This window comes from Orbicella faveolata, unplaced genomic scaffold (genome assembly GCF_042242905.1).
Source record: "Orbicella faveolata isolate gen_17 unplaced genomic scaffold, um_ofav_v1 contig_2, whole genome shotgun sequence".
NCBI lineage: Eukaryota > Metazoa > Cnidaria > Anthozoa > Scleractinia > Merulinidae > Orbicella > Orbicella faveolata.
In genome coordinates this window covers 8,890,483-8,902,628 of record NW_028301547.1, presented here as the reverse complement: position 1 = coordinate 8,902,628, position 12,146 = coordinate 8,890,483, and the positions used below count along the sequence as shown (strand labels likewise).

Below are 12,146 nucleotides of genomic sequence, written 5' to 3'. Positions count from 1 at the left end.
TATCCGGAAATTGCTGAATTTCTGAAAAATGAACCATTAAGGCAAAAATAAATTCCGGGAGAAAGTCAAAGGGCACGAAATGTAAATCGGAATGTTTGGTCGAATGGAAAGTGCTCACTGACAAAACTAGAACCATGTTGTTTCATTGCATTATTCAACGGGTGAAAATTATTTTAACATGACAAATTGGTCTACGACCAAATGGAGGTTTGTGATTACTTCCCTGTGCGCTCCAAATCTCGCTATGCAGAACGCTGAGGTGAGCCACTCAATTTAGCTCTTTGCACCGGTGTAAGATTGGAGCGTCCAAAGCGCTGATGAGCCAATTTATTGGTTCACCCCATGCAAAAAAAGTATACAAATAAAGAAAAAGTTGAACCACTCTTTTTAGCTCTTTGCACCGATGTAATATTGGGTGTCCAAAGCGCTGATGAGCCAATTTATAAATTCACCCCATGCAGGAAAAGTATATACTACATCGGGCTCGGAGCTTCCGAGACATCGTACTACACCCTTAGATCAGCAAATGAAGTGTATGTACTAATAGGTCGAAAAACGTAACCAGGATTCCTACATACTTGTTTATTTGTTTATCTTATTTTTTATTTATTTTATTTACTTCTTTATTTCTACATTTCCACATCGAAAGGTGTTACAAACGTTGCATAGTTTCAATGAACGACAGTTCTTTGTACGGTTAAAACATTTACCTTTCGTGAGGAAGATGCGAGTGTTTCACCCAAAATAGAAAATTCAGAGTAAGGTAAACTTTATAATAATGTTTCAATAAACTTTAGATATCTAAGAAAAAAAGCAAACTTAAAACCACACTAACCGACGTGTAAGGATTTGGGAGGATGGCTTAAGGCAAATTAAGGCTTGTCTTTTTCCATGTTGATTTTTTGAGCACAAATATCCTTAATTGCATTTCGTAATAGTGTCGAGGGTATTCCCGCAGGGATTGTCGTTGATTTTGTTATCCGGTTGTATGCTTTCAAGTCTTTGTTTGTCCAAATGATGTGGAAATGTCCTGAAAGAGTAGATATTTTCTTCATATGCCAATTATTGGATTGAAAATTAAACATTTCAATTACTGCTCCGCCTGGCGCCATAAAAATAGGAAATGCATGAGCAGCCCCGTGCATTCCGAAGAAAATGTCTGCTGAGGCAACAAGTTCCAATTGGCGTTTTAATGGCAATGAATCTAACTGGGCAGCAGTAATATTTAAGTTTGGAAAGCTGTTCTCCATTTCATTCATCACATCTTCCTCGTTGGCAATTTTCCTGTCGATAACACCCTCTAAATTTCTTGGGTGATTCTGGTAATCTCTTCTGAAGGTGACCAGCACGTTAAGTTTCTTCTGACCGCAGTCTCTGAATCTTGGTTCAGATGGAATGCCAAACCGCTTCAACACAAAAGACCTAAATGGTTGAATGAGATTGGGAGTCACTGCATTCCTGTCCAATAAAGGACAGTTCACTCGCGGATATCTCCAAACCAAGTTTTCAAACATAACGTTATTTGAGTGCTTAAAGATATCATCAGTGCCGAGCTTTATCAGCCTCTGGAACAAGACACTCCAGAAGGGATCCAGTGAAGAGGGAGGATGAGCATCCATTAGCACAATGTTAAGCTTCTCTGGTTCGATTCCCAATCGTTGAGTCGTGATAAAAATGTCCAGCAGGTCAATAATTGTCCAATAAACGTTGGCATATTCAAACCTTTGGATAGCAAGGTATTGGCCTGCATGAAATGATTGCTTCGTTCCAAGAAGTACAGAAATTGAAGGGTTTGCAACTTCAAAAGCCGAGATCCATTTGCTTAACGCGTAATATCCTTCTGCTGAATGTAATCTCTCCTTCGCGTCGTTGACATTACCAACACAATACAACGTGAAGAAGCCTTTCTTTAGGTGAAAAAATTCATCTTCGGCTGCAGGCTGTTTCAAAGAAGTTTCAAGAACCCTGGCGCGGCCAAGCTTTGATTGAATTGTGATATTTCTAAAAAGCACTATCCCTCCATCCATTACATTTATTCTATGTACACATGATCTGTTTTCATTCTTTTGTAAAACCGCCTTGAAAGTGAGATTACTTGCAATCTTAAGATTGCTGCCACTTTGTGGTATTGCCGTTTTCACTTGTTCTTCATTCTCCCAAATTATCTTTGATGTTCCCTTTGTCGCGAAGTCACTTGTAAATGTCTTCTTAGGCAGATTTTCAGTGGTCGTAAAATTCTTTCTTCGTTCTGAAGGGATCGCCTCAACTAGTCCAGTTCTTAATGGGACCGTCCATTTACCTTGTTCTTTATTGTTCCAATTTATCTCTGATGTTCCCTTTGTCGCGAAGTCACTTGTAAATGTCTTCTTGGGCAGATTTTCAGTGGTCGTAAAATTCTTTCTTCGTTCCGAAGGGATGGCCTCAACTAGTCCAGATCTTAATGGGATTGTCCATTTACCTTGTTCTTTATTTATCTTTGATGTTCCCTTTGTTGCGGAGACACTTGTTAATGTCTTTTTGGGCAGATTTTCAGTGGTCGTAAAATTCTTTCTTCGTTCCGAAGGGATCGCCTCAACTAGTCCAGTTCTTAATGGGATCGTCCTTTTACCTTGTTCTTTATTGTTCCAATTTATCTCTGATGTTCCCTTTGTCGCGAAGTCACTTGTAAATGTCTTCTTGGGTAGATTTTCAGTGGTCGTAAAATTCTTTCTTCGTTCCAAAGGGATGGCCTCAACTAGTCCAGTTCTTAATGGGATCGTCCATTTACCTTGTTCTTTATTTCTCTTTGATGTTCCCTTTGTTGCGGAGACACTTGTTAATGTCTTCTTGGGCAGATTTTCAGTGGTCGTAAAATTCTTTCTTCGTTCCGAAGGGATGGCCTCAACTAGTCCAGTTCTTAATGGGACCGTCCATTTACCTTGTTCTTTATTGTTCCAATTTATCTCTGATGTTCCCTTTGTCGCGAAGTCACTTGTAAATGTCTTCTTGGGCAGATTTTCAGTGGTCGTAAAATTCTTTCTTCGTTCCAAAGGGATCGTCTCAATTAGTCCAGTTCTTAATGGGATCGTCCATTTACCTTGTTCTTTATTTATCTTTGATGTTCCCTTTGTTGCGGAGACACTTGTTAATGTCTTCTTGGGCAGATTTTCAGTGGTCGTAAAATTCTTTCTTCGTTCTGAAGGGATCGCCTCAACTAGTCCAGTTCTTAATGGGATCGTCCATTTACCTTGTTCTTTATTGTTCCAATTCATCTTTGATGTTCCCTTCGTCGCGAAGTCACTTGTAAATGTCTTCTTGGGCAGATTTTCAGTGGTCGTAAAATTCTTTCTTCGTTCCAAAGGGATGGCCTCAACTAGTCCAGTTCTTAATGGGATCGTCCATTTACCTTGTTCTTTATTGTTCCAATTCATCTTTGATGTTCCCTTTGTCGCGAAGTCACTTGTAAATGTCTTCTTGGGCAGATTTTCAGTGGTCGTAAAATTCTTTCTTCGTTCCGAAGGGATCGCTTCAACTAGTCCAGTTCTTAATGGGATCGTCCATTTACCTTGTTCTTTATTGTTCCAATTTATCTTCGATGTTCCCTTTGTTGCGAAGTCACTTGTTAATGTCTTCCTGGGCAGGTTTTCAGTGGTCCTAAAATTCTTTCTTCGTTCCAAAGGGATGGCCTCAACTAGTCCAGTTCTTAATGGGATCGTCCTTTTACCTTGTTCTTTATTGTTCCAATTTATCTTTGATGTTCCCTTCGTCGCGAAGTCACTTGTAAATGTCTTCTTGGGCAGATTTTCAGTAGTCGTAGAAGTCTTTCTTCGTTCCAAAGGGATCGCCTCAACTAGTCCAGTTCTTAATGGGATCGTCCATTTACCTTGTTCTTTATTGTTCCAATTTGTCTTTGGTGTTTCCTTCGTCACAGGCCAAAATTTAAGAAAGTAAAGATTGGTGAAAAATATTATTAAACCAAAAGATAGGATTCCGATTAATTTGGTGCTTTTGATGCGTCGTGGTAAAATATAACTTGCAACTAGGCCAGCCATGTTGATGTCTTTTTTCTCCAGTAACAGTTACTAAGCTGAAAAAATAAAACAGAAGAAAACAGTGAGCGAAAAAAGTGCTCCAGGTAGTTTCCTTTGACACCAAAACTCAATTCGCCGACGCGATGACCTTTGATTTTCGTTGCAATGGATAGGCCTCAGTTATCTCGTTATTGCGCTGATTTGTTTTCAAGATAACACCGAAAATTCGCCGGCGAATAAAACAAAGCTCAGTGTGAAATCGTACGGTGTTGCTATAGTGTGAAAGATCACTTTTGTCTGCTTCGAACGTCTTCCAACATTTATTGACGTCACAAAACTGTCTAAAGCTTTCTGATCAAATCTCTCGGCTCGTGACTCCACTTGAGTTTTGAACAATTTATGATCTGTAACACTGTAGACGACCGGGGGGTATTCCCAGAAAAGTTGGGTGGGGTGTGCGGCCCACTTCCCAATACCCTTACCCTATTTATGACCAAAATCTGCGATTTTTGCTACCCTATTCATGACCAGACCAAAAGTTCGATACCATATTTATGACCGTTGCGGCTGGCACAGTTGCCCTAAACATAAGTTATGAAGAGCTTTTGTTGACGGTCTCATTGTTAATGATGAAAAAGTAGTTTTGTCTAAGAAACATACCCAATTCAAGACTAGAGTGCAAAAAAATACCCTATTTAAGACCGAAATGGCCAAAAAAACTCTACCCTTTGGGGCAGCACATACCTATATAGCCCATATAAGGGAGAATCTTCGCCCCCTCCCCCCCCCCCCCACCCCCGCCCGTGTAGACGGTTGGAAAATGTCGGGGTGAATTCTCAAGTTCTACCGTCTTGCGCTGATAACTTAGCGAAATCTGTTGAAAAATAACTAAGATATTGACTTCGGCCTTGTGTTGCCAATGTTAAAAGTGACGATATCACGGCGTCCTTCTGCAACCAACAATGGATCTCAGCAGAAGCTTCTGATTTCAGTTATTTAAATCGTGCAGTGAGTCATTGATCATGCCATTAACCTAGCCCCCAATATGACATCCACAATTTCAGACCCCACGCTTTTCGTGCGAGATTACAATATCAGGCCCCGACAATGTCAGACCCCACGCTTTTCGCGGGAGACTACAATTTCAGGCCCCGAACATGACACCTACAATCTCAGACCCCACTCCATACGAGTGTCTGGGATGTGACCGACAGTCCAAAGACATGCCGGGCTTCAGAGGGTCGGGAAAAGGCAGTGCGTTGGCGTTCTATTCCTACGACGAAGACGCAGGACACCCAGGTTACTGTACATAGTCTTGTGCGAGTAGGTACGGCAATTATTGGGATCCCCTCGAGAGTGATTCGGAACAACTGAATGCGGCTGAACCACCGAATGAGGATGAACAACCAAATGAGGTGATTAATTGAAAGGAACATGAGAGATTTTAGTATTTAAGCGAGACTCCGGAACTTGTTATATTCACTTTTTTTTTTTTTCAATAAAAGAAGTTCAATAAACTAGCAATTCGTTTATCATTCCGATTAGGTCGTCCTACAAGCTTGTTTCTGAGGTTATTTCTATAACTGAGGTATATTTAGCAACTTGAACTACGTCTTTCTAGTTTACAGTAGATAAGTGAAGTACAAGCAAATGGTTTGTCCCTGTGGGGAAATTAGAATTTGTTACAATTAAGCAGAGGCCAAACGTGAAACTTCATTTTAAAATTTTCAGTCAATTACATGTATTTATGTGGAATAAATTGGTCATTTAATAGGAGTCCATACCCGCTGGTTGCAAGCAGACGACTTATTTTCACCTGTAAGACATTGCTTAAATCGGTGTTTGAAAATAGTGAAAGATGCCTTCCAGTGCTGACGATGAATATAACTATAAAAATTTCGGGCGTGAAATTATACAAATATCCCAATAAAGAAATGCTATAAAATCACCTTACGCTTGATCTTTATCAACGTGTTATACACTTCTCGTCGGTCTACCTTATTGCATAGAAAAGCTTCGGTACATTAAACGAGTAATATGCGAGTGTGAGAATTGCGTGACTACATGAAGCAATCGGATAATAACTTCTGAGACGGACATGATACCAATCTGTCAGCGAAGTCTGCTCATAAACAAAGGCATTTCGAGGTCAAAACAAGTTTCAAGACGCTGGTTGCGTGACTTGAAACAAAGTGATGCATATAATTATCTTAGAACGTTCTGGGACCGATGTTTGCTTCAAAAATATATTTTAAAAGCATTTATAATTTATATATTTCCTTTAAAAAAAAAAGTAGTGCCAGAATACGGTAATAAGAAACGCGATGCTGTTAAGTCTATAGGCTAGAAAGGAAGTAGCAACAATGGCGACTTTCTCTTCCAGTGAACTCGCAGTTTGTCATTCGTAATAGCCATATTTCATAATTTCAATCCACTACTGAAAAATTACTGTATTACTTAGCACAACAGTTGACATAAAGTTAAACACGACACATAAAACGGTCAAACCCGACTAATATGATCGGGGTCTGATCCGGGGGGGGGGGGGGTGGCACTGCCATATATGGGCTATATAGGTATGTGACGCTATGAAAGGTATGGTTTTCAAGCAGTTTACTCTTTACTCTACTCTCCACTGTCCAGATATGATAGACTATCTTTACATTATGGCATGTTCAGTTATCAAGCAACAACTCAAAAATTGGCTGAGGGGTCTAAAGCAAGTAACCTTTATAATGCACGACCCCATAAGCCACTGAGCTTTAATTTTAATCGTGCCTAAATAATAATCTGTCTCTGTCTGTTCTGTGATATCGAAATCATGGTAGCGGTTAATTACCGAGCGACACGTGAGAATAAGAAATCTCGTAGTTGCGAATTTAATTTCGATTAAATAAGCAGCAGCAAAGTTTACAAAGCTTGAAAAAAAAAAGTTGCAGGAGCTTGTAGTCGAGTGAAATTTGTAACACATAAGCGGTCATTTATTCGAAATTGTACGTGAAAAATAATTTGAGCGAGTGATTTTCCGTGCAGTTTGAACACAGTTTACATGCAGAGTTTGTAACTGGGTTTGTTCATAACTGAAACAACCAGCGACTCTGTTATTTTGTCACTCAAGACGCTTAATAAAGCTCATCAATAAGCCCTGAAGACAAACTTCTGTGTGTTGTATTACTGCTTTCGCTGCTTCTACACGACTTTCGAAATCAAAACGCTCTTTGTAATGTATCTCCGTCAATCAAATAGCGGTACTTTTATAGAATACTGTTCTGCCGAAGCGGTTTCACACAGCGAAAATGTTGGCGATGGCGAACTCTTAGGTACGTTTGAAAGCGAACAGAGATGATAACTACGATTTATTCCTGCTTGAGCTTTGTCTCTAGTTGTTGTCGGGGGAAGTGAAATCTGTCGGCATGTTGCCGATATGCTTATCTCCTTGTTGCGCACTCTTATTTTTTGTGCGGACACATTAGCTTATACCATGCTCTAAAGTCCAGCGATGTGGCAGACGAAATGGTGCGTGTACGCAGCGTTCACCTTTTTCGCCTAAAGTTTTTCTGTACAACAGTCTTAATTTCATCTTCTCTCTGCAAGTGTTATTGGAAATGAAAATAGTATCGCGGCAAAGGTCACGATAATTCGGCCCGCCGACCATAAGTACAAACTGATTTCATGACGCGACAGTAAATAAGAAACTTACTTTTATATTCGGACTTTTCAATGTCTGTGTGTTCCTTCCAAAGCACGATATTCCCTTTGTTCGAAGCTACCTTCCTTGTTCCCGACATTTACGCCGTGAGGGAATTCACTTTCGCAGTCTAATATTTCATAAAAGGTACCGCTGTACAAAGATGTTTTGACTTCCGTCCCCCCGGGGGGGGGGGGGGGGGAGTACCCCAAGAAAAGTTGGGTAGGGGTAGGCGGCCCACTTCCCAAAACCCTTACCCTATTTATGACCAAAATCTGCGATTTTCCATACCTTATTTATGACCTGGCCAAAACTTCGATACCCTATTTATGACCGTTGCGGCTGGCGCAGTTGCCCTAAATTTAAGTTAAGAAGGGCTTTTGTCGATGTTCTTATTGATAATGATGAAAAAGTAGCTTCTTCTAAGAAACATACCCAATTCAAGACAAGAGTGCTAAAACCATACCCTATTTAAGACCAAAATGGCCAAAATCGATACCCCCTTTATCACCAAACGACTGAAAAACCCTACCCTTGGGGGCCGCACATACCTATACAGCCCATATAAGGGAGTACCCCCCCCCCCACCACGGGCTTCCGTCGAAGGCCGCCTGGCAGTGAAAACAGTCTGGTAACTATTTGCTTAGCTGAGCTTCTATGACCAGAGCTAACTGACCAGTTTTGTTCCTTTTCAATATCAAACAAATTCACAGCGGCCTTTTCACCTTATCTGTCCAATATTGACAATAACCTAACCTTCCCGTCCACCCTAAGAAAAACTGATTAGCTCTTTAGTTTTGACTGATCAGTACTCAAGACAGTCCAAAACTTAATCTACTTGTAATTACTTCCAAGTGCCGTTATCAAACGCCTACGCGAGGATTTGCGAAAGAAAATTACTTCTTGGTGTTAATTGGAGTTTCCGACAGCGTTAAAGTGGAAAAGATCAAAAGTGAAAATATGTATTTACGGCAAAACACTATTCACTTTATAATTTTTCTTACTGGCTGGAGAGCCAGAAACGAATTAAAAGAAAATGACACTAAGTTTAGAGAGTTATTGTCAGTGGTTTTCTAAGAAAAAGCGCAAACCTTTTTTTAAATTGATGTTCAAATCCAAAGATCGCTGTGATTACTACTTGATTCTTCATGTAAATTGCACATTAACGAAAAGAAATTTAAGGTAAACTTAGCTAGATTATAATTGGCGGGAAAGATTTAATTAATTCCACTCGGAAAAATAATATCTCCTAAACCCCAAATGGAAGTAATTGCTTTATATTGAAAGAAGTTCCCCAATTCAAAATTCATGGCTGAAAACAAAATTTGGGGAAGAAAAAAATTAGGAGCAAAATACGATTTTTGTTACTCAGCTTAGTCCCCTTTTAGTGCAAAGTCACGGAACTCTTTAGCGCGAGCTTTCATCAAGTGAGTTATACTCAAGGAAATACAACCACATTTTAACTTCGTTTTCTAAAACCTGCGATGAGGTGCAGGTTGAGTTACTTTCGCGCTCTCAGGAAAAGGGAAATTCTTATACATTCTCTTATGCAGTCGCACGAAAGCAGTGCCTAATTAAATCTTTTTAAAAAAAAAACTTGTTAAATTGATTGTGCCGGTTGTCTTGAATGATCTTTCTAGTACGGAGTAATGAAGTAGGAGACTCTATGCCCATTCATAAAGGAGAAAGGTCGAGAAAATATCATATGTTTCAATTTGACTTTAAAATAATTTGACTTTAAAATATTTCACCTCCCTTAAAATCAAGTACTTGGTTAAACAGCAACAAATCACGCGTGGACTTCTCGCAATCCCGCTCGTGACTCGTATTGGGCGTAACGGCCAATGGGCCCTTTGCACGATCCGGTCACATGGTACTGAATTAATTATGCAAACAAAAAATTCGTACCAGTCCAGCCCGACTTTCCTTTGTTTTGGAAGTCCCACTGTGTAACTTGTGTCCAAGCGTGATTTATTCCGTACCATGTGACCGAATCCTGCAAAGGGCCTATTCCCTCAATGAGAGTCGCCTGCACGGAATCATGGTAGTTGTATTCATGAAAAACAAATATCCAGTCTGAGATGATGAACATAGAGAGACTCTCAATTGCGAGTGGGGATGAGCGGGGGTCCCTTTGACGGTTAAAAATATATGGTTGGCCATTCGTTTCAAAATTACGACAAAGTATACGCGGGTTTTTCTTTCGCGTATACTTGTTTAAATACGTTACATACGTTATTTTCAAAACAAACTTTTATATATTAAAGGTTGTAAACGCTTTTGACGGTGTTTCATTATTTTACATTTAATACTTTAATCCATCGTAAGGGAGCAAATTTCTTCCCTTTTTCGCGTTTTCGTTAAATAATTCAACATGTGTATCGCAACAAAAGACATGATAATTTGCTCTTTTGTGGATTTTCAGGTCGGCCAGACAGAGCCAAGGGGAAATCATCATTAAAAGAACTTCCAAGGTATAAATTTAGGAACCGCCGATGCAAGTGTAACATTGCGATTGGTCCCCTGCAGGGGCCAAATATTCAATAAGGATCGACTGCTAAGTGGCAGCATTAAAGTATTCACTTTCGTCGGCTCGTTTCTACTTTCTAATAATTTCATTTAATTATAAACTACTGAGAAAGTGCTTGAGAAATGCACTAAGTAGATATAATTTGTGTTTTAATTTCTTGCGCGCGTTTCCACACACTGGATGCACGAAATTGGACGGATTCAGCAAAATTGTGAAGGGCCTCTGATGGCGAAAACTTTAATGAGCTATCTTGTTCAGTATATGCTGGAAAAATTGATCTTATTTTTATCTTTCTTGTTTCGCTAGTTATTGGTGCATTTGTATATCGTGAACCTTCAACCCTTGCATGACTTTCCCTGACGGGGGCCTGATGTTAGTCCAGCAACATCCAAGGCATATGGTTATCAGTGATAAGATTTACACAAAGGGAGCGGAGTATGGAGGCGTATTTCGCGACCAAAGCAGAATCTGTAAATTGAAAACAAGTTTAATTCAATTCTGTTTGAATACGCCTAAAGCTGGTCCGGAAGATCGCGTTACGAATCACCCACGAAATACTTTCTTTAGCACACGCAATTCATCCGTGGAACAAAGATTTGTTCATGCGAAGAAAATAAGCTGCTAGGGACAATGCGTGAAACTTTTGTCTCGAATTATTCTTTACGGAGATGCGGAAGGGCTCCTGATATTTTTTTTCTTTTTTTTTTAATTGTTTTCACGGCCTGATCATCTAGTCCCTGTTATATCTAAGAGAAATTGTTAAGAGTTATCTAAACTTCTATCTGGCAAGCCTTTAGTCAGTGTTTATGCAATTCAAAATGCTTTTATGAGATTTTTTCTTTCCGTACCTACACACCATACGGATTCTCATTCAAATAAACAGTCCCTAAAATTTCCTTCTTAGTCTGAATAATTCGTCTAAGTCTTTGTTAGATTTTCAGCCCTATAAATTACCAAAACGGAAATTTATAGCACCCCACGTGTCTTTTTTTGAATTTCAATTATATCATCGACACAGTGCTACACAGCACTTCAATACTTTGTTATAGTTACCAAAGTCTTTCATGGTGCAACTGAATATTGCTAAGGGGATAAAACTACTTTCAGCTTGAAATTGAAAATATTTGGAAGCTGCCATCAAGCTATTTTGAACCATAATTAAGTATTAATTTCTTTTTTCTTTATTCTTTAAATATATTTAAGTAAATGGTAAATAGAAAAAAATATTGATATACCTAACCTTTAAACATTCGATTAATCAATGAGGGATACGAGCAAGTTTGACGATATTGGGTAAACATTTTCATGAATAAGTTCGGTACGTGATTAATCCCGAAGACAAAAGTCGACATTCAATATACGTTGGTCGAATCAAAGAAACTAATATTAGTTCCTCGAAGTCCAACATTAAATGACCCAAAGTACTTCGTCTGTAACAATTATTATTATAATTCCCTACGCAATTATCCGTTCATCGGTAAAGAAAACTCGCCCCTGGAAAGAAATGACCCAAATCTTTTCCGAAACTTTTAAAAATGTTTAATATTTTATAACAGGACTTTTCAGCCTAAATTGCTCTCCTAGAGTTTCTGTTCCAACCTGGAGATATTTCTCATAGCTGATTGCATCGCCAAAACACCATTCATAAAATTTAATTGGAATCAACCGGAAAATTTGGTAGTTCAGAAATTTACGCCAAAAGTCACAAAGGATGCAAAAGGTACTGAAAGACAAGCTAAATCAAGCTCAATAAAGTTAGTGTTATTAAATACGTATTGATTACTAGACAGTGTTAGGTTTGACTGGATGGGAAAATGTCTCTGTTTATTTCACACGGAAAACGTGACAGGAGCTATGGACTCGGACCAGATGATTTTTTTCCCTCCGGCCCTCCCACTCAGTAGGCTCATAATGTACT

General features: G+C 39.2%; 1 protein-coding gene across 1 annotated transcript; it reads right to left on the bottom strand.

Moving 5' to 3' along the window:
* Positions 1-567: 567 nt before the first annotated feature.
* Positions 568-7,834, bottom strand: LOC149111851 (uncharacterized). The gene is made up of 2 exons (XM_089289603.1): positions 7,711-7,834; positions 568-4,066 (listed from the first exon to the last, which is right to left on the bottom strand). The coding sequence occupies exon 2, from the start codon at positions 4,029-4,031 to the stop codon at positions 873-875; it is 3,159 nt and encodes a 1,052-aa protein (XP_089145729.1). The 5' UTR covers positions 4,032-4,066; positions 7,711-7,834; the 3' UTR covers positions 568-872.
* Positions 7,835-12,146: the final 4,312 nt, after the last annotated feature.

What these genes read in the sequence shown, in the direction of transcription:
- LOC149111851 (XM_089289603.1), bottom strand. Translation starts at nt 4,031, where the DNA reads ATGGCTGGCCTAGTTGCAAGTTATATTTTACCACGACGCATCAAAAGC.